We start from the raw sequence: 21,776 nt of genomic DNA, 5'->3' as shown, positions 1-21,776 counted from the left end.
TTCTAACCAATTATTTACACCAACCGCGTTACACACCAGGTCCCACCAATATAGAGGATATGCAAGAACATTCGGAAGAAACCCATAAGTCCCCAGAAGGTCCCACGGCCCCATAAGCGACGACAAACTACATGCCTCTCAAAAAGCAAGAGAAGCTCGGGATTGAACTGAAAGCGAAGGCAAGAAACTGCATATTGCTGGATCATACTACGGATGACCCCGGTGATTTCCCTAGTACGGTGGGCCTTACAAGGGTTGGGATCCTTTAGGCGGTCAGGATAATATGGCTTACCGCCTGCCTAATTTATTTATTACTAAACCTTTAGTATCCTATCCGTACGCGCTCCGGGACGCGATTTACAGAGTAAATAATCAATCAATAATATGCCTACCACCCCAGAGCCTACTACAGCCCCAGAAGCTGCCCCAGAAGGTGCCCGAGAAGCTGCTTCTGGAGGAGAATCGAAGCCCTATTCTACACGTCTTAATAGGGATGACCGTATTCGCATATTAACACTACGAGAAGCTGGTTTTACCTATCTACAAATCGCTTCACAGCTTCATATTACTCATGACCAAGTTCAATATACGTGTCAAAGCCAACAAGCTACACCTAAAAAGGCTCGAGGCAGGACTCCAAAGCTCTCGGAAGAAGATGTTGACCGGGTTATTGATTGGATAAGCTCTTCAAAACGTACGCGCCGTATGCCTTATTATAAGGTAATACGTGAGCTTGATCTTCCTATTGGAGCTACCGCATTGGCTCGAGCACTTAAAAAGAGAGGATATACGCGTTGCAAAGCCCTACGAAAGCCTCCTCTATCAGATGAGCATAAACGTGTACGTTTAGCATGGGCTCTTGAGCATGTTAATTGGACAATTGAGCAATGGAATCGAATCCTTTGGACTGATGAGACGTGGGTTACCTCAGGCTTCCATAAAAGAATCTGGGTCACTAGAAAAGCTGGTGAAGAGCTAGATGATACGTGCTTACGTACATCCGTAGCCCGGAAACGTGGATGGATGTTTTGGGCTTCATTTCATGGAGATATCAAGGGCCCATGTCTATTTTGGGAAAAGGAATGGGGCTCAATTGGCTCTGAGAGCTATTGCGAAAGGACCGTACCCATTATTGATGGATATATTCGTTTAAATCGACAACAATCAATATATCTCCAACTTATGCAGGATGGAACTCCGGGGCATGCGAGTAAAGAGACCAAAAAGGAGCTTCAAGAGCGGAATATCTATCCAATTTACTGGCCGGCTTTCTCCCCTGATCTTAATCCAATTGAAGCGGTATGGAATTGGATGAAGGATTGGATCCAGGAACAATATCCTAATGATGAGCAGCTTTCTTATGATCGATTACGTGAGGTTGTACGCGCTTCTTGGGATGCCTTACCGGAGCAATTTCTCAAGGATTTGATTGATTCTATGCAGGCTAGATGTCAAGCTGTAATATTGGCCGAAGGTGGCCATACAAAATATTAGCTTAGTAAGCAAAAATTACATGGCAGAATCTATTGGCACCTAACCCCTGCAAGAAAAATCGTACTAGGGAAATCACCGGGGTCAACCAGAGTAAAACTCACCATAAAGCCAGTCGCTGCATAGGTGTAGATGAGAAACACATTCATATTGTATGACGATATTATATAACACAATAATAGTTAAGACATAATCTTATATTCTCTGATGTTTTTATATCTCAAGACCCATGATTCTTTGGGTTAGGTATCGTGGTTTTACCTCCACATCATGGCAGTGCTTATTTACACCCACTCAGGTTGATGAAAACTAGGTTTCTAATTTTAGATAACCGCTACCTACCGCTAGCTTTATAGATCAGCTGTTGGATTGGCGGGTTTACTCCAGGCCAATCCTGAATGTATCTTACAAGGATAAGAAAAGAAGAAGTGACTAGCAAGATTGTGTGTATTGTGTTCTCTCTGTCTGTCTGAATACATCAGGTTCCAAAGCCGGGTTTTTATAGACATCTGGTGAGCTGGTTTTTATCGAATCCGGCATGTAGGGTTGACATCATTTGTGACCTATCATGAGGGGTAAAATTGGGGGCTATAAAGTAGAGCTTCTGATTGACTGCCTCATTTGACTGCCTCTGGATATCCGGATTATCTGACATCAGCACTTGATCGGAACCCTAATTTTTAACTTAGCATCCACCAATTACTTAAAAGGCACCACCTTGCCCATGATTTGAATGCTATTGTCCAACAAATTTGATCATAGCTCATCAAAGACATACCTCTTGGAAGGAAAAGCACAAATTACACCTAGATTACGACTAGAAAAAGAAGGCAAAGGCTGACGCGGAACAATATCATAGACTAAAACATGCTGCAATCAAAAAGGCAAATGAAATCTTCAAGGATAGACACGAAGTCAGTCATAAGCATCATGTCTATCTGTATATCTGGGAGTGTCGCCGTGGGGATAATCATAGAAGATATATTGAATATATCTCTCATACAGACACGTCATTCCCACCAAGCAGGGCCCAATTAGTATATAACGTGACTCTAGGCCATCAGGGCTTCACTGGCTAACGTCTTTAGACATCCAATCATACTGTCATAAAGACTTAGACACCAAAAGACTTCACCCAAGGTAGCTCAATATCCAGATCACCTCCACCCAAGAATAAGAAATCTTTCCACATCTCAAAACCACCCAGATGGCAAGAGTGAATGACTCAAATCAAATATTTTAAATGTCTTCCCTTACATCCATACAGGCTCTGTAGGAATAATCGGGTCGATTGGCATGGGCACGCCGTGTTCGTGATAGCGACTGAGTGAGTCTATCGTCCTCACTATCATCTATCACTATTGGATAGAGGACGGTCTCTAGTAATCTAGGAACTTAATCCAAGAGATACCCCCTAGTTACTGCTGCTGAAGACAACACTTTCCAAAGATAGATTTTGGGGCTGCGAAACGGGACGAGGCACACATCACTAATAGCAAGGTCATGACACAACTTCTCATCCAATCAATTTTCAAGAATATAGAATGGTAACTGGAGAAGGGACTTCTCAGCTGTCTTAGCCATGCGTGGATAGACACGCGGGTCGACGTAAATCCAATCACCCCAGACTCCGGGAGCACAGAACCTCATTAACCAGTCGTCCCGTCGTAAGATCTTCGTCACTGAATACATACCAACGAGAGAAACACCACAGCCACTTTCCAGGTTAGGCATAACGAACCACCAAATCAACCGATAGGCTACGAGTTGTCGAACTTATACCCGACAAAGTTGGCTGGATCTGCCTGGTGACTGCTGATAATGCCTTGAATAACTTCCGTTAAAGCTATAAAAAGCTTTATAGTCCTCTTGCCTCTGGACTTTTATACATTTAACAAATCCATCTCTCAACTCTAGCACGAACCCTCAGCATGGAAGGCTTTACGACAACCCCCGGTCCATCGCCGTCTAATAGTAATCGTTTTCTAAGTGGATCCTCAGATGTGAAGGCAAGGGATGGTATTCCATTCCTACATCACGACATGAACCCAGTGGACGGAGATTCTCTTTCACCAGGCCAATCGCCACATTTTGGTCACATCCCAATTTGCCTAGATATAGGAAATAAGAGCCTAGAAGAGAGCATTTATTTGACTATTTCAGATGCAGCTTCTCCACACCGAAGCTGGGTTGAGGAGGCTTGGGATCTTGACAATGAACGACGGTCAATTCTCGGCTCTATCTCAGATATTACAAACAGCCAAAGCAATTTTCTTACATCCATACACGAAGAGTTCCCCTTGCCCGAAGAACCTAATGGGTTTGATGAAGCTTTTAGCAGTTTCTGCAATCTATCTTGGATAGACTGCAACCCTTCATCCAGCTCAAGCGAATCCACACGAAAAGTAGAGAAGGAATGCAGTGGCTTTACCTCCACTTCTCGGGCAGTATCCTCCAGAAAAAGCCCTGGCAAATCAAGTGAGGTGACTCAAGACACGTATGATATCAAACAATACCACGAATTCCCATCAATTAATCCAAGGACACTCAGATATTGTTGTTACAGAGTCGGGGGATGACCAAGATACCCGGCAATCCCAATCACTACTTGATGGTGGAGCAATACTGCGGCCAGCCTCATTTGAACAGTCAAGTTCAATGGCAAAGCCTTTCTTCAGAATCCTATCCAGTTGCATTTTAACAATTCTGGGAAAATAGAGTTTCTAGTACGGTTATCTTATAACGAGGTGCAAACTCGGATGCTAAGTGGCTCAAGCTGTACTAGGAACAGCGTGAAGTATTGGAAAAAGAGTCTACAATATCAGAGCAAGCTTTCCAAAAGGAAGAAGAGATATTTGATGCACTAACACATCCTAGATGTTCAATACGAGTACCTATTTTTATCTCATAGGTTTTGATACCTTAGTTGAAGTTTAACATATATTGAATAAAATTTGCAACATTCCCTTATTAGGTATACTAATAGATAGTTATAATTAAGATAATTTAAAATCCACGAGGTCCAGATCCCGAAAAAGAGCATCCATGCTTCTAACATAGACTATTTCATCATTCCAATGTAGAACAGCTTTTTACCAACCCTTAGGTGAACCAGCAACTAATATTTACTACCTTACCAAGTGTAGAAGCTTCTCAAGCCAGAATTATTAATAATTTGGCATAATCTCAGCCAATACTACTTCATGAAGGTTTCGATTTGCGCCGGCGCTGCCGTTTTCGGTGTCTCCGGCCGTCGAAACCCGTGTCGTCGGCTCCGGCGCCTCGTTTCTCCGCTCTCGTGCGTGACCCTAGGGGTGTCTCAGCCGTGGCAATACCATCTCTCAATCTGATCAGATCAGCACGTAACGTCCCACTTCGTGTTCCTGAACCGCTCCTGCAACCACCACCACGAGTTTTGGCACCCCTCGATTTTTGCATCCTTTGGAGTCAAAATCCGCCTTTTTCGCCATCTGCCTCGACGACGTTCTAGCGGCTTCTGCCTGCCCTCCCTCTATATAATGCGGTTCCCACCCACCCTCGATGACAGGCACTCTGCCCTCTCTCTCAATCACCACCGGGACCTGGTCAAGCTCATTTGGGCTCTTTCGTGCTGGGCCAATTTCTCTCATTTTCTCATTTTCTCAGTTTCTGTCCTTGATTGATTTCCATTTCTCGACCACCCCCACACGCTCTCTCACTGTCTATCTTTCTTCCTCCCCTCGTCACTCGCTTTCACGACAGTACCCGTTCTCCATCTTCGTCCCACCTCCATCAGCTAAGGTATCGTGGGTGCACATTTCGTCTCGGACTGAAACCCACCTGGAGATCTCCCCAAATGCGCTCCCGACCACACCGTCATGACAGCCACAGCTCAGACAGCGAGACGAGCGATGTCTCGTTCCAGATGGACAGCGACCCAGCCGCCACGAACTCCGCGACGGATGTGTCGGATTTAGACGCCCCCCCGGCTCCATCTCGAGACGCCAAACCGCCGGGTTGCGGTCGACGGCAACGCAGGCGTGGGCGAGCGTGCGTTACCCAGCTCACAGGTCCCATCCGGCCTTCTGCTGCCTCGGCGACCGCTCAGCCACGAGTCTCTGGCTCGGCCACGACGAAAGTTGGTCGCATCAACAAGAAATCAGATCAGAATGCCGCCTTTCAGCTCGATGAAGGGGACTTCAGTGAGTCGAGTGAAGACGAGGACTCAGACTCGGATTCCGACCCCGAAGTCGAGACCGATCACGAGTCATCTGATGATGAGGAAGATGACGGTTACGCAGAGTCTACAAAGGAACAGAGAGAGAAATTGCGTGGGCGATGGGAGCGGTATGTTGGTGGCAGCTCTGCTCGAGAATCTTGCTAATGGAGGACAGATTCTGTCGACGGAAGCGCAAGAAGGCCCGCAGGGCACGAGGAACCGTCCACCTGAATTGGCAACACCCTGTGGCCGTCCTCCGTGTTGCAACCCGACGGATCTTGACAGAATTCTTTCGGTTTTGTCTCCGTCTCAGCACGGGGAAGGATGGACGAAAGCTACCGGGTATTGGCAAGCTCAGTAGTCTGGGGCAGGACTGGAAGAGCTTTCTTCGGTACTATGAAGCGGCAACTGGATCGCCCTTAGACGAGGAGCTGGGTAGAAAAATGAACAAAGTAAGTCGCGTCTATGGGATAAGAACTGTCGCCCTCTGTCTTTGACATTCTGTCTGATAGTCACCTTGATAGCGTTTGCGGAAATTAGCCCTGACGGAGTTCGAGCTGGACACCGACGAGAAGGAGAAAACACCGATGTATATCGAAGATCTTGTTCCGCTCCAGGAAACGGTTTTGCGAACCCAGGAAAAGCGGTTCTGGCTCGGCCTACAACGTATCCAACAATGTCTTTACAATGTCATGGCATGCTTTACAGTCAATCGAATCGACGCCATGCGAAATCTCCAATATAAACATCTCCAGTGCTCCATGCAGCGAGATCCTCGGGGCGGACCGCCTCTTATCTTGCTGGAGATCACGAATAAATTTGCCAAGAAGCATATGGGGGTAACACAGGCGTATGAAGTCTCCTCCAAGCCAGGCTCATCCACCCGGAAACAGCCGCTAATACTGCGATAGGAACACTTTTGTGATCCCCGAGATTCTCTATGATCCCTCTTTGATGCTTAGTCCGCACTCGTTCCTGTTGGGCATCCTCCTCCGTAACGAGGCGTTTCGAGCTCCGAATCTCAGATCTATGGAAGATCTCCGTCGTCTCTTCATCGGGCGCGGGCGCCAGCAGCTGCCCCTTCCGTTGAAACCAGAAATGGCCGACTACTATGTGTTCTGCCGTGTAGAAGCGAAGCGCGGCAAAGTCACGGTGAACCCTAAATTGCCGATCACGAAGGCCACGCTCACAAAGCAGATCCGAGACTTTGGAGAGATCGCTGGGTTCCCATGGGCTGTCTTTACACATCGGTTTCGGTACGGTGGCGGCACCATTATGAATGCGAGCGGTAAGTGCCTGCTCATACCTTTGCATGTCCCCGGCATAGAGCTAATGTGCGTGGTGCGTGCCCCGGAAAGGCCTGGTCAGCGATGCAAAGCAAAACCTGATCATGAAGCATGCCGATTCCCGGACCTTCCTCAAGCACTACCTTCCCCGACGGGTTGACGTTGATATGCAAGCCCTGATGCGAGGGCTCGAACCTGACTCGGAGCTGATGCGAGCGGTCACGCGCATGGGACGCTGGATGGATCCGCGGAGGCCGCGTGAGCTCACGGACGAGCAGAAAGCTTCGGTGGAGGACGATCCGGAGCTGGTCAAAGTCATCGAGAAACGAGACCGCTTAGCGCTGGAGCTACAATCCCAGTCAAGGAAGGACGAGGTTCAATTGGCCAGGCTAAAGCGACTCAAGAAAGCCGTGACGAACACTCGACAACGCCTCCTCTACGCCCTGCGCTCTCGCATCCGGCGGGAATTCGATGATGAGCAGGCCGTCATCGACATTGAGCAGCAGCTTGCTGGCACTGCCGTCGCCGATGATGAGACCAAGGAGATGCTTCAGAACAAGGATCGAATGCCTCCCGAACTGGTCACTCTCAATGAGAAGCTGATGACGTGGCCAACGTCTGACTCGATTGAGGCGGAGTGGCGACGCCGGAATGAGGCGGTGGAAGCGGTGCGTATCTACTGCGATGTCCTCGAAGGTGGCCCACCTCGAGGGAGGCGTCCCCAAGCTGTGAATTACGTCGAGGAAGATGTTGTGATGGAAGACGCGCCAGTGACGTCGGCCACTGCCCTTTCTGAGCGAGACCGGTTCTTCCAGGCTGCTGAAGAGCACATTCGGATGGCATCTGAGCCGTTGTGCTGTTTTCAGTGTTTTGCCGATCCAGGCCAAGCGGACAGCCGGCGTCTCAAGCATTACCCCTACCACCGAAATCTGGTGCGCCATTTCCGAGACTGGCATGTGGATGATCGTCGGTGTAATTTCTGCGGCGATCAGGCAGGGGATTTCCAGCTAGAGATGCATTGGAAAGCCCATGTCTCGAATGCCCACCGCCTGCTTAAATGTAGGTGACTCTTTCCACATCCCGCCGTTATTTTTCTCTGTAATCCGTATTTGTCTATTGCTCCTCCTCCATTAGCATTTTTAAAATATGTAACACTGCAGTTAAGCCCTAGAGTATAAATTGTTCCATCAGCGATTCATCTGCTTCTTGCTTAATACTCAATCTACTAGCTTTTCTCTGTACGTTAGTTCTGGCTTTAGCAATACCTATTTCCAGCCTATAAGCTGTGACAGAAAGAAAACTTTCAAAAATCCCTAGAATTACACTATCAAACACTATTTACTTTCATAAGCAACACATGTTGTGTGCTCTTCACTTAATCACCTTTTTCCTGCCGTTTTCCCCAACTGATTGCCAATCAGTCCAATCAATCATTCTGTACATACGCGACCCTGAAGGGGGGCGCTTGTGCAATCAATTTTAGTGGTGTAGACTTGTTGCCCCACTTCTGAAACATAGGTAATAAAATCCGCTTTCAACTTAATTGACATGTACCGCCTATGTTTGGAAAGTCGATACAATACATGTGGTTGATTTTTGTGATCTTTTTCCATCAAATTTGGGGTATAAATATGATCAGCTTATCGAATTTTTGAAATTGCGCGGCCAGTTCCAGTCGGAATCGACTGTAAATTTAGCAGTTTGTTCCTCGCGTCCAAAGCTATCGATTGATCCTAGTTTTACTAGGTAAGACCATAGCAATGGCCGAGGGTGATGTGGTGAGTCCCTTGACGGGCGAAAATCTCGTTCCGCAAGGCGTTCGTCGCGACGCGACCACACCACAACAAAGTCAACAAGTATCACAACAAGCAGTAATCAAGCTAACAAAGCAGCAACTACAACGTGGAATTGAGGACCACGCAAATCAAGGACTCATGATGATGGAGCAACTCACAAAAGCATCAATTTTAATGCAACGATACATATAAATCAATGGCAACGACAAGCTCGATAATCCATATTCACGGATGTATGTGCAGCAGGCCATTAACTTTATAACCTCGCAAGATGAGCGTACGGACGCGTTTATGGAGCTTAAGGGGCTGCTTGAGCAAGTCCTATAGAACATCACTGTAATCTGTATAACAACAATGCAGGCATCCAAATCAAGCGCTACAACAAGAATGTCTAGCGACTCCGCTATTCTCTAGAAAACCTATCAAGCACAAGCATGATAAGCCTCTATCTAAAGCGCGGTCTCACCTCAGTCTCAAAATAGTGGCGTGGGTTCATCCACCCCTAGTGTGAGCCATGCAGAGCTGGGCATAGACTATGAAATCGTAGTAAAGATTTAGGACGATTCCGATCGTATGAACGTACGGAAGCTACAACCAGCTGATATTGTGAACCATGCTGAACGAGCTAGGGCTCAAGCAGCGAAGAGCACTCTAAGCCTACCTCTAGCTGGTCACACCTTTATTACCGTATGACACCTATCATCCAGTGATATTAGCTTATAGGCGAATCACATCACAGGTGCGGAGGTCCTCTGCTAGCACGGCAAGAATTGGGTTCACGCGTTTAGGAAGTCAGCCTATATATGTGTTCCTACATGGGGAATCGTCATTGATGGCATGCTAACGCAATTTGTAGATATGAGTGAGGGTTTCAAGGGGGCACTTATTACTGAGAATCAGGATTAGAGACAGGGACACAAGATTGAGATTGTACACATGGGATAGCTTATAAAACCAAAAAGCTACTCTAGGTCACTCATGGTTGAGTTCATAAACCCAGTCGTCGCCAATAATGCGATTCGCAAGGGTATAGTTTGGCATTCCCATTTTCTCACCAACAGGTCCTATTGCAAAGAGGGCAGGTGTAAGATGTGTAAGAAGTGCTAAAAATATAGGCATATATAAGCCTAGTGTCTAAATTAAAAGTATCAATGTAGACTTTACACGGAAGAGCACCCGACCTGGGAGTGCCCTTTTAAATGGAGTAGGGATTTAACGTACAAATGTGCTAATTGTAAAGGCCCGCATAAGGCTTTGAGTAACAGCTGCCCGATCTAAAAGCAGGAGACAGCGCGTGCTCGTTATGCCCTTCTCATAAATAGCACTGAACATCGCGTCTCACAGTATTTATAAGCAAGAACAATGCAACAGAACACTGACCCAACACCAAGTAAAGCGGCTAAGATAGCAGCTTCAAAGAAAGTATAGCAATAACAACAAGCCTAATCCCAGCCTCCAAAAAAGGTCACTAAAAAGGCAGCGTCAATAGCAAAGAATACAAAGAGTAAGAAGGCTCAACAAGCTATAAAGAGCGCTTTTATATCAGCTCCGGAGATAGCTCACGCCCTAGCTCCCGAGTATGAAATTGTACTAATAATTAATCGCCTAGCAACACCAGATGTCCCAACAGCATCTCAACCACCACAAATAAGTATACGCGGACCTATAAAGACCATCCTATTCATGCCTAGCACTGCTGAGAAGCGACCTCGAGAACGACCTTTTAAATCAAAATTATTAACCAACAACGACCAAGAAGTAGAATCTTATAAGTATATCAATATTACTTTAGCTATAAGCTAGCTAAATCCACTAATAATAATCAACCTAATATTACTTAGCAATCTTGATCCCGTTGTATCAACCGCACCAACCACGTCAAATGCGCTAATTACGATAACCGTGCTAAAAGTACTGAGATCACGGGGTCTCGCTTAACTAGTTGATATGCATCAAGATCCGGAGCAGCCACTTCGCGAGCAATGCCACCATAAACGGTCCTAATCCCAATTATATAATAATGCATCTTTGCCACCACCTTTACCGCCTATAAACATGCACATTGACGATAATAACTGTGTCGTACTCAACAGCGTGTTTAGCTTCCAAGAAATTGATAGCGGAGAGCTTAATTCTAATACGCGTAAGGAGATGTTATCTCAGTTCACTAGTAATAATAATAGCTGTAGATGGCGCCCTAACAATAGTCTAATCTAGGAAGAGAACGTGGATGGAGTCCTAGCAGAATAGGGCTATATAATAAGTATATTGATATAATCTACTCCAGACTCTGCCTAATGGTAGAGACAATATTTGAAATACTATAGTATAATATATATAAATCAAAGAATAAGGTCATGGCTATATTCCTATGCGATCTGACCGTTCTACAAGCCTCCGTCATTGCAATTCAAGAACCATGGCGTAATGAGTATGATGACACCACGCATTAACCTACAAGACTAACACACCAGCTACTCTATCCTAAAGCCACTGACGGCGTTCGTGCGCGTATAGCGCTCTACGTCAATAAGAAAATTAATCCCGCTAAGTAGATACATATCATTGTGTTCCTAGATTATTAGATCCTTCACTTATAATATCTACGTGGTAAGCAAGCCCATGATCTCTATATCCACAATATCTACAATAAGCCAAAATCGCTAATATTCAGTCTTCTTAACTGGGAGCTAGCCCGATTAGGAAGATCCTAAACAATTAAACACTTAATTCTTGGTGATATGAATATTTATTATTCTACTTGGGGTGGCCCTAGCACTAATATCGATAATGAAGGCACCGAATTACTAGAGATCATAGATCGCTACGAGATCAAGCTCGCTACTGAAGAGGGTATTATGACGTAGGAACGTAGCTAATCAAAGTCTACGATTAATCTTACGTTCCTATCCGCGAATCTCTTTAACCGACTAGTCCTTATTAAACATACTGATACCGTTCAGCACGACTCTGACCACTGGCCGATTCGTACGCAAATCGATATTCAAACACCAGTCAATGAACCGCTAAAGCGCTGGAATTGAAAGGCCGCCAATATTAAATTACTCACTAAGACGCTTAAACAAGACCTTATTATCCCTAATCTTATAAATGCTTCTAAATCTTACATTAAAATCGCTACCGTAGCGTTCACGAGCGCAATCCGCTATGCGATTAAGAAAGCAGTGCCTTGGGCGCGTCCTAGCGAATAAAACAACCCAGATTTCACACCTAAATACAAAGAGGCGGTACGTATATGCTGCCGTTTATACTGCCTATATTCTAATACACACAATCCTTGGATCTGGCGCGCATATCTACGTGCCCAGAATAAGAAAAAGCGACTTATAAGCAAATCCTTGAGGCTAGACCATTGTCACCGTGTCTAAGAAGCCACCGAGAAAGGTCTGTAAGAATTATAGTGGTTAGCTAGATAGGCACATACGCGTAAGGGCACTTATAAGTTAGGAATTACTCCAATGCTGTAGTCTGAGGACCGTACAGTAGAGATAGTTAAGGCCAAAATAGCGCTTCTTAGTGAATCCTTCTTTCTAGCAATTCCAGAGGCTGATTTGGCAGATATTAACAACACTATATATCCCGAGTAACTACCCTTTCCAGATATCCTACACTATAAGATTAAACGCATGATACACTCTACACCACCTGATAAAGCCCCTGGTAAGGATAGCATTCCAAATAGCTTCTAGCATAAGATTGTGAGCATCTATATGGTGCTTAATATGCTCTATCAAATCTACAACGCGTATATCCGAATTGGCTACAATCTATCATATTTTCAATGATTAATCACGGTCGTGCTCCATAAGGGTAGTATGGACTAAGACTATTGAACGCCTAAAGCATACCAGCCTGTTGCTTTACTCAACACGCTGGGTAAATTCCTTGAAGCTATTATTGCACACAGAATAAGCTACGCCATGGAGGCTGAGAGCTTACTCCCGAAGAACCACCTTGATGGCTGTAAAGAGATATCAACAGATCACGCTATCTAGATTATCCTCAATTGGATACGGCGAGCATGGGATGAAGGATTAAAGGTTGTTTCTATGCTTCTATTAAATGTATCTAGCGCGTACAATAACGCACACCATTCGCAATTGCTTTACAATATATAAAAATGACGACTCGGCCACTTTATACCGTGGGTTGCCGCCTTCCTCATAGGACGGAGTACGCGGATATGGATTCCAGAGAGTGTCTTAGAGCGAATTCCTATGCCAACAGGCATCCCACAAGGCTCACCAATCTCGCCCATTCTCTATCTCATTTATAATTCAGATCTGATTGAGGATTGCGCTGATGAGGCCAATCATATATCAACCAGCGGATGGGTCGATGATGTCGGGATAATAGCCATAGGCTATAGCAAGAATGAGACCATCAAAAAGCTTCAATACGCTAGTGCCATTACAGATTAATGGGCTCTACACCATACTTCCGTTTTTGATAAGAAAAAGTACCAACTCATTTACTTTGTAAATCCGCAGAGTGGTCTCACTTCCAATTCGCAATTAATCACGCTACAAGATGGTACGCAAAAAGAGACAAGCGCAGTAGTCAAATATCTCAGAATCTAGCTCGATTTAGAGCTTATGTTTGATACACACTGTGAAAAAACAGTTGCTAAAGCGGGCACCAGCCTGGAGGCGCTACGAGGACTGGCAGAATCTACATGGGGAGTCGCTCTCGGCTCCATGTGGCGAATCTATCAGGCAATTGTGATCCCCCAGATGTTGTACAGCGCTGCGGCATGGTATTAACCAGGCGTCATGACAAAGGCTCAACTCACAGCAACTATACGTGACTTCGCCACAATTCAGAAACGTGCAGCGTGCCTGATCAGTGGTACATTCTAGATCACAGCGGCAGAAGCGCTCAATGTAGAGCTATATCTTTTGCCAATCTGTTACCAATTAGACTAGCTCGTCAAGGCTACCGTAATTCAGATTTATACAGGACTAATTCACGGGATTCCCAAGGGCATACTTTCACGTCGTACAGACTAAGAAGTCACGCTCAACAGTTATATCCCTATAGAGGCTCATGCTTGGACTAAGAATGGATACCTACGTGCTCCTCCAGGAACCCTTATTAGCAAATAAGAGAGTCGTGAAGCGTACATTTAACTACCATAGTGAGAACCTCCACATGTGACAATTGATGAGCGCGGGATCGTAGTATCAGTACACGATTGCATACTCAAGGAGAATTCACGTGTGTTAGTGTACACCGATGGAAGTGGTTATCAAGACTATATCGGCATGTTAATAGTCATCCCTCAATTTCAACGGTAAATAATGAAGTGTATCAGTATAGAGGACACATCGACGGTGTATATGGTAGAGGTATGCAGTATTAGATTCGCACTCAGCATATTACTTCGATTTGCGGAAAACGATTCACGGCTTTAAAAGGTGGTGATATTTTCAGATAGTCAATCAGCGCTCAGAGCAATTCAAAACCTATAAATGGTCTTAGGACAAATTTACATCTGGGATTGTATCAATCTGTATTAGGAATGCATAGATAACGGTATTAACATTATTCTTTACTGGATTCCTGGTCATGAAGGCATCCCAGGCAACGAAGCAGTGGATCAAGCTACTAAACGCGCTGCGATGATAGGAGCGCGTCGTTAAATCGTACCTAGTGATATCAAGAATTGGATTATGCTCGGAGCCGCGGCAAAGCGTCGGATTCAACAAGAAGCAAAGAATGTGTGGATAAAGACTTAGAATAAGTAAAAGAGTGAGAAATCTACTAAGAAGCTAGTACTAAGGCCCTCTAAAAGTATTCTTCAATACTAGTCGTATCTGCGTAAAGCCACGTCGTCTATTCTCATTCAAATTCGCATGGAGCGTATAGCGTTAGGGCATTACCTTTGGCATATCAATCAACGCGAGAATCCGTACTGCGCGTGTGGGCTCTCGGGCCAATCTATAAAGTATATGATACTCAACTGCCCATTATATGCTGATGAAAGAGAGCTCATGTGGACGCGAATCAAGGGATTCCATTAAACGACCAATTTACAAGCGTTGTTAACTAAGAAAAAGGCTGCAGTCGCAATTGCGTAGTTCATCTATAACACGGGAATGCTAGCTTAATTCCATGGCGTAGATCCTCAAGCAATGGGCACGTATGAAGAACAAGCAATAGATAACACCAAATCGAATAAACAGGGCACTGACTTGGGAATACGTACGAATATACAAGTAGGCGATGTAAGCGCTAGGTCTGCTCACTCGTCAATATTGACTAGTGATAACGATGCTGACACGAGCCTTGGACTGGGATTTCTGAATGAGCCAGTTGACGGGGATGAGTTGCAGGATGAGAGCGAGGATGTAAATGTACAGATTGGTGAGGATTCGTATATTGGGGATGAACGAGTTGGTGTACGCTCTGATGCGTGAATTCGCGCAATTAATTTGTGGGATTGATGCGCACGCTGGCGCGTGTTCGTGCAAGAATTGGTGCGTGAGGAAATCGTGAGAAAGTTGGAATAGTGAGAGTGTTGGAATGAGGACAACGTACGGGAGGGCTGGCGTACGTGTTTGCACTGTTTGATTGTTTTGCACTCGTTGTTTATCTCATTTGTATTGTTTACATTCTCTGTGGCTCGCCCTGTGGCTCGCCTCCCGTGGCTGCGCCACGATTTTGTCCCGGTGCCTGCGGGTTTAGGCACACACCTGGATGGCGGCTTCTAGAACTTAGCTAGCCTTAGCGGGTATATCAAATCTAACTAACTAACTAACTAAAATCCGCTTTCTTTGTTACTGCGTTTTATTTCCAGATAGCTTCCACCAAATTCATTCATTCTACTCTGTATAACTATGCTTGTGATGGGGCGCAGTTTCACCCATCACGGATGATTTAGTAGCAACATTTTTTTGTGATCCTCTAAGACCATGGCTATCAGCACTCGATCATTTTTTGACCTACCTAATGAGCTAATCGAGGAAATCCTCAAGAATGTGCCAGACTTGCATAGCGTCCATTCAGCAAGTCAGACCTGTACACGACTCTTTAAGATATATCAAGCATCGCAGTTGGAAATCATAAGATCAACAATACTCCGAATTCCAGACCGACAACCTGAAACCAAAGTATATGATCTCCTTCGAATACTGCAATTCGTCATCAAGCAAGCGATGGTTCAGCGGGATGTTGCGCGATCCATATTACAGGATGGGTGGAAATTACTTGCGGAAAAAGAACACGAACAGTTGCTGATCCCATTCGGAAAGGCTTTGGCATGGTCATACGCCTCAGATAAACGAGAATCGGAAGCTATTCATCTTCTCCGAACTATCTGGGACCAGAATGTGCCTTTCCTTTTAAAGGAACCAGAGGATACTTGGTCAGGACGTCCTTCAACTCTTCTACCAGTCAAAAGGCTGTTAGATCAGCTTTATCCAATGGATGACAGCCACTCCCCTACCACTACAGAACTGCGGGAGTTTCAAGGAGTTCCAATCGCCAAAATCTGCCCGGGAGAAATAGAATGGAACGCTACCATAAGTCAGTTGGATGAATTTCAGCAAACCCAACTTTTGAAGAATGGGATCCTATTTGAAAAAGACTTTATTATGATCAAATTCAGCCCCATGATTCCAACACTTGAATCTCCACCGCCGTCTCCGACGCCATTGCCCACTATGAGTACCTACCGCTTCGGTTCAAACGCCACCAATGACAGAGCCTTAATTGAAAGTCTGGATGACGAGCTTGTCACCAAACTTCGATACACGACGTGGTGGAGCACCGAGATCCGCCGTTATTAATTCGGAGGTTGGAAAGATGATAATAGATGGCAGGATGGTGGTACAGTATGTGGATTCGGAATAACAACTGAAACGCTCTTCCCTTTCGGATTACTGTTCTAGATATGGTTAAATCCGGAATGACCTTAGCTCATGTAATTTTTTCCCTCGGGTATTATTAAACGAGGGCGCGCGAGGGGCAATACAAAGCAATGCGTCTGTCCAGCTATGATGATACTGAATCAGTGTAGCAGCCCTCACAAGGCAGAGGTCTTGCACGGACGACAAGATTACTCATAGCCCTGGGCTTTGTTGGGTGCCACGCATCCTCTGCACGACATCTATCTGGTCATATGATATTTGCAATATTATTCAATAGCTCTCTGGGTCCGAGTACGCTTCTAGAGGCATCACGGGCCAGCCGATCTTCTCAATTTCAAGATTTGTCCTCCAAATATTGGCAATCCTGTCATGAGTGAACTGGCCTTGTCCGTATTGAAGTTCTCTCCATAATTTTATTCGTAAGAAGAACCAGTCTGACCCAAAGTAGTTGTAGTTGAGCTCCGGCTCACCAGGAAAGACCACTTCTTCGTCTTCTTCTTCCTCTTCTCCTTCCTCACTGGCTTCTTCTTCTGAATCCTCCGACTCATCTGAAAACATCTCTTCATCACTAGATAAAGTAAGCATATCTGAATGATACTCCTCTGTATCCTCTAAAACACTCAGGGAAGTCTCGTCATTACTGCGTATATTGACAACGTTCCTTTCTGATGTGTCGTTCATATTACCTCTTTCCATGTCAATACCGTATATGTCGGCGGGACAAGGCATCTCCCGGAGCTTTGGAAATATCCTGCGCCACTCTGCTACAAGGGTAGAGAATATGTGCGGTTCCATTAAACGTTGTGGATTCTCAAAATGTACATCTTTGAAGTGCACAAGTTCTAGCTGCCGAAGCGGATCAACCGTACGCATCTGCGCAATGGAGAGACACAACCAAGCCTCATGCAGTCTAAGCACGGTGAGTCTTGGACAGTGGACCGCGAGATCTTGAATGTGTGCACCATTTATCCGAAACTTCAAATCAAGTTCAAGGAATTCCAGCTGCGGTAAGGCGCGCAAAAGGTCAGAAAATTTGGTGTTCATTGGATCTAATCGGCCCCCAAGACGCCTGTGCAGAACGCGGAGCATTTGTAAGAGCGGGCATCCATGCGCGATATCGAGAAGCGCTTCTATATCATTGCATTCCCGGAAATAGACGTCGATAACCCGTAGTTCCTGGCATTTTCCAATTTTTGATATAACGTCACTGTTGATGATTCGTGGACCAGGTACAAATTCTTGAGTACTGAGGATTTGAAGCTCCTTGAAATCTGGAATTTGTTCCAGCCAGTGTTCATCTCCCATCCCAAGATACAACGCCTTCAGATTCGGCCATAGCTTGCTCTGTTTCCGTCTGGCCATCCTGATGGCTGCTGAGCATGACGAACCGGGAATGATCAGCACTAAAGCCTTGAGATTCTGCTGGCGTTGAAGACTGATTAAAAGTTCAGCTATCTCAATTGGAGTCATCTGGTCTCTGCTTCTCTCCTCGAAATGGAAAAAATGCAAATTGCAGCTTCGGATCAAATGGAAAAGCAGCTTGTTATCTCGACTGCTCTCAGATCTATATATTGTGAGCGCTTTGAGCTTTGAGAACTTATCCTGCAATAGTCAGTCATGATTTCTTCAATGGCAGCTCCTCTTTCCAGGTAAGGGGACAGAACTTACAGCAGGAGTAATCGGTTCCACAGACTTAGTAGAACTAGCCATCAAAATCTCACAGTAGAAATTATCAACAGCCAAATATTCAATAGTAGGAGATAGAAGAAGGTCAGAAATAGGTGACCAATCCTGGTCGATCTCAAAGGGAATTGTGAGACTAACAAGGCCGCTGCCTTGCGGTCGAAGGAGACGTTCAGCATCAAGGCGACGACGCAACGGACGAAGTTTCACCGAACAAGCGAGCCTATTCGTGTTTGGACGTGCAGCATCATCAATCGTAGGTGTCTCAGGAGCCAGCAGGAGATGCTTCACAAAGCTCATGTTTTGGGTAAAGCGCTCTCGCGATGCAACGAGAAGAGAGTTCAGTGACTCAATGTCGGCCGTACGGTACCGCATGTCATTCATAGAGCCTTTATAGAGCCTTTTCAAAGCTATCTAAGAGTAACAAAGACCTCTGCGTTTCAGAAGTGGGGCAACAAGGCATCCAAGCAAGCGCTTTCTTTAACTTGGTCTGTAAGCTGGTAACGCGTCTGCACAGAATGATTGGTTAAATTATCAATGAGATAGCCAATCAGAATATTCTAACTCGGTACAGAAATTTAAACAGGTAAGAACCGCCGGGTGTCAGTCTGTGAGCATAGGACACTCAGCATCGGTAACGGCTCAACCATCTATAGTATAATACTGGTCGGCGCTTAGCATTCACGTAAACGAACTGGGAAGCTGGTTATTATCACATTATCGTTTCATGCTAAAAGATATCTTAGTGCCCTTAAGTATGGAGAATGATCCTTACATTACTGGATATAAAATTTCCTAACGGTGGGTACTCACAGAGCCAAAAGGTGAATACTATCACGTCACATGTCTTGAGCGTCTCCTGCCCGATTTGTCGGCTCTAGTCCGAGATGGCCACTTGAAAATGGATGGCTGTATTTCCGCACCGCTTGGCAGCCAAGTGTGCATTAAATCATCCGCGGAAATGATCGCAGACTGGTTCAAGTATGGCGGCCGTACATTTGACCTTGGATGCTATGAAAATTACAATAAGAACCATCGTGAATGGGAGGGAGATTGGAGTGCACGGTGGATTGCGCACCAGCTGGGCCATGGGGAACAGCTAGACAATGCATGCAACTTCTGTCAGTCCCTACCCATCCTAGAAGAACCGAAAAAACCGGATTACTTTCCAAAAGAGCCTTCTGTGATTTCATTAAGTTAGTTGTTGGTGTCAGTGATCAGAAAACGACCTATTGACCAGTAGGGGCGCTGGAGAAAACGGGCATAGAAACTTCATAGATTGGCTCATATATAGCGAAAGTAAGCAATACTATCATCTAAGTAGTCTTTGGCCAGCATTATGCTTCCACCACGTTTGGATAGAAGTTTAAACAAGCTAAAATCGGCTTCTGGCACTGAGCATAAGGGCAAGGATACTCGAATAAGGAACGCTTGGATTTGATGTCCGCCACACAATCCTGACACAGAGTATGGCCACATCCTAGGAACTTCCACTCCTCGTTGAATGTTCGATGGCATAGAGCATACTTCAAAATATTGCGCCGCTTTCGCTCGTTGAGTTGTCGCTGTAAAAATTGGATCTGAACCTGTAATCGTTTATTCTCCTTTTCCAAATCCTCATATGGTTCCAGGACTTCCTTCACCAAATGTTTCTGTTAATCGTTGTCAGCCGAGATTGAGACACTCAGGCAGAGACTACCTTCTCACCAGTTTAGACCGAAAGTCCACCCCATCGACATCTTCTCTTCTCCGTTTACGTAAAAGAGGTTCCGAAATCGCGTGATTGGGACAACGTGTAGGATCATCCTCCTCATCGGCATTGATTTCAACGACTGGTGCTGGAGAACTCGCCGCTTGTCTAGCCTCTTGACTGGATGGCAACAGTTCACTAGGTGGTTGGTACGGAGGTGAGTCCTCATCGAAGGGAATGGTGGGAGATTCGAGTGATATATCTGCGGGATTCTCTGTAGTAATCTCTTCTTCTACTGCATATATGAAACCGAGGGTATGCCAGTTATCAATCTGGGCTGGTGTAGGTGGTTGCTGTGTCTCCATTTCGATAGACGTGTTAGGTGTTGGAGAAAGAATTTCAAGAGGACAGAGTGGTGGTGGGAAGTCAGAACTATTTATACCTGTCTGATCCATTTTTAGGGGGGCTGAGCGGTCCAACTCTCGTGATTTCATGGCAATCTGGTGCATGAAAGAGGAGTGGAGATGAGTGAGCCCATTATGCAAAACCTAGCCTCGTAAGCCCAATGAGGTGTAAAAGGCGACCACCAACCATGCTGAATCACAGCGTAGCGTGACACTCGTCGTTGCACAGTCGGCACAAGCAATCCTGAAGCGGAAAATACTCACAGTGAATGAAGGATAGCCGAACAACCATCACCTCAGGCGCTAGAGTGAATTCCTCACATACCGTGTATAACTGGTATGGAGTTTCATCGGATGAGAGGAAGACTCGGAGGTGGAGTTCCTTGGGAGGACACTGCTGGAAAGCTCACTCCATGTATGATTCGTAGTCATGCACAGGATTAACCCGGCATCTCTCTGGATACCATTGTGGCTGATTCCGGCATTAATGATTGGGCATGTAAAGTTCTGTATGTCGTCTTGGATAGGCAGAATTTGCTTCCAAGTGGTCCTCGAATTCTTGAGCGAGCACCCTCATGCTCAAGCGTACTGAAAAGCCTGCTAGCAAGCCCCGAGTGCTTCCGCCTAGTCTATGATTGGTTGTAGTATCGCAGACATGGGTTTTAGAATCCTAGTATGTTAAAAATATTTGGTGGTATATAATGGCCGCCGTCCGCACTTTTGTTCTGTTTTCTTTCACATCTCCTCCATCATTGAAAGCATCCAAGACTCCAGAGGTATAGTATCCAGTATCACCATGCGAGAAGCTTGCCAGTAACAGAGTAATAGTTCGTGAACTGTCCATCGACTCTATCAAGGAGTGCTGCAAGCGCTGTGATATTTCAGAAAACATGGAAACCCATCAATCGCCAACTCAACGGTCTATCTCCGAGTCGTGTCGCCGCTCGTCCTCGAAACGCTAACAGGGACTGAATCCAAGTCATTCAGACCAGCAAGCTGCAAAAAAGGTGCGATGCATTAATCCAGACACACCACGCCCCTCGATAGAGATGGAAAGTTATCTAGAACGAGATATTATTTTCAATGAGGATCATCCAGATTGTGAGCTGTTCGCAGCGTGAGGACCAACTCAAATCAGTACTGGAAGGAGATTCAGGATATGCGGCCTGAGGGCGATGATGACGATGATCGCGGTGATACCCACAGCTGGAAGGAGACAAAGAGTACATGTCATCACAAACGGAAAGTTTTGATTAGCTAGACAATGACGTCAGTGGCTTTTATCTTGCCGTCTAGGACCCTAGATCGAGAACTTTCTATAATGCTCGATGTGATA

The 21,776-nt window shown here is 45.5% G+C and overlaps 6 protein-coding genes across 6 annotated transcripts; 4 read left to right on the top strand and 2 right to left on the bottom strand.

The window, feature by feature from the left end:
• Window positions 1-384: 384 nt before the first annotated feature.
• Window positions 385-979, top strand: EYB26_001762 (uncharacterized protein; the record flags this gene model as incomplete). Its single annotated transcript, XM_054261070.1, has 2 exons — window positions 385-840; window positions 932-979. The coding sequence occupies 2 exons, from the start codon at window positions 385-387 to the stop codon at window positions 977-979; spliced, it is 504 nt and encodes a 167-aa protein (XP_054117045.1).
• Window positions 980-5,326: 4,347 nt separating this feature from the next.
• EYB26_001761 (uncharacterized protein) lies at window positions 5,327-8,042 on the top strand (the record flags this gene model as incomplete). Its single annotated transcript, XM_054261069.1, has 5 exons — window positions 5,327-5,817; window positions 5,865-6,141; window positions 6,214-6,539; window positions 6,601-6,977; window positions 7,048-8,042. The coding sequence occupies 5 exons, from the start codon at window positions 5,327-5,329 to the stop codon at window positions 8,040-8,042; spliced, it is 2,466 nt and encodes an 821-aa protein (XP_054117044.1).
• A 7,664-nt stretch (window positions 8,043-15,706) lies between these two features.
• On the top strand, window positions 15,707-16,582 carry EYB26_001760 (uncharacterized protein; the record flags this gene model as incomplete). The annotated part of the gene is made up of 1 exon (XM_054261068.1): window positions 15,707-16,582. The coding sequence occupies one exon, from the start codon at window positions 15,707-15,709 to the stop codon at window positions 16,580-16,582; it is 876 nt and encodes a 291-aa protein (XP_054117043.1).
• A 351-nt stretch (window positions 16,583-16,933) lies between these two features.
• EYB26_001759 (uncharacterized protein) lies at window positions 16,934-18,721 on the bottom strand (the record flags this gene model as incomplete). The annotated part of the gene is made up of 2 exons (XM_054261067.1): window positions 16,934-18,265; window positions 18,332-18,721. 2 exons carry the CDS (start codon window positions 18,719-18,721, stop codon window positions 16,934-16,936), a joined length of 1,722 nt encoding a protein of 573 aa, XP_054117042.1.
• A 962-nt stretch (window positions 18,722-19,683) lies between these two features.
• On the bottom strand, window positions 19,684-20,401 carry EYB26_001758 (uncharacterized protein; the record flags this gene model as incomplete). The annotated part of the gene is made up of 2 exons (XM_054261066.1): window positions 19,684-19,998; window positions 20,054-20,401. The coding sequence occupies 2 exons, from the start codon at window positions 20,399-20,401 to the stop codon at window positions 19,684-19,686; spliced, it is 663 nt and encodes a 220-aa protein (XP_054117041.1).
• Window positions 20,402-21,141: 740 nt separating this feature from the next.
• On the top strand, window positions 21,142-21,412 carry EYB26_001757 (uncharacterized protein; the record flags this gene model as incomplete). The annotated part of the gene is made up of 2 exons (XM_054261065.1): window positions 21,142-21,216; window positions 21,269-21,412. 2 exons carry the CDS (start codon window positions 21,142-21,144, stop codon window positions 21,410-21,412), a joined length of 219 nt encoding a protein of 72 aa, XP_054117040.1.
• Window positions 21,413-21,776: the final 364 nt, after the last annotated feature.

The sequence above is a fragment of the Talaromyces marneffei genome, chromosome 1, assembly GCF_009556855.1.
Source record: "Talaromyces marneffei chromosome 1, complete sequence".
NCBI classification, from domain to species: Eukaryota; Fungi; Ascomycota; class Eurotiomycetes; order Eurotiales; family Trichocomaceae; genus Talaromyces; species Talaromyces marneffei.
This window is presented reverse-complemented; position numbering and strand designations above follow the sequence as displayed.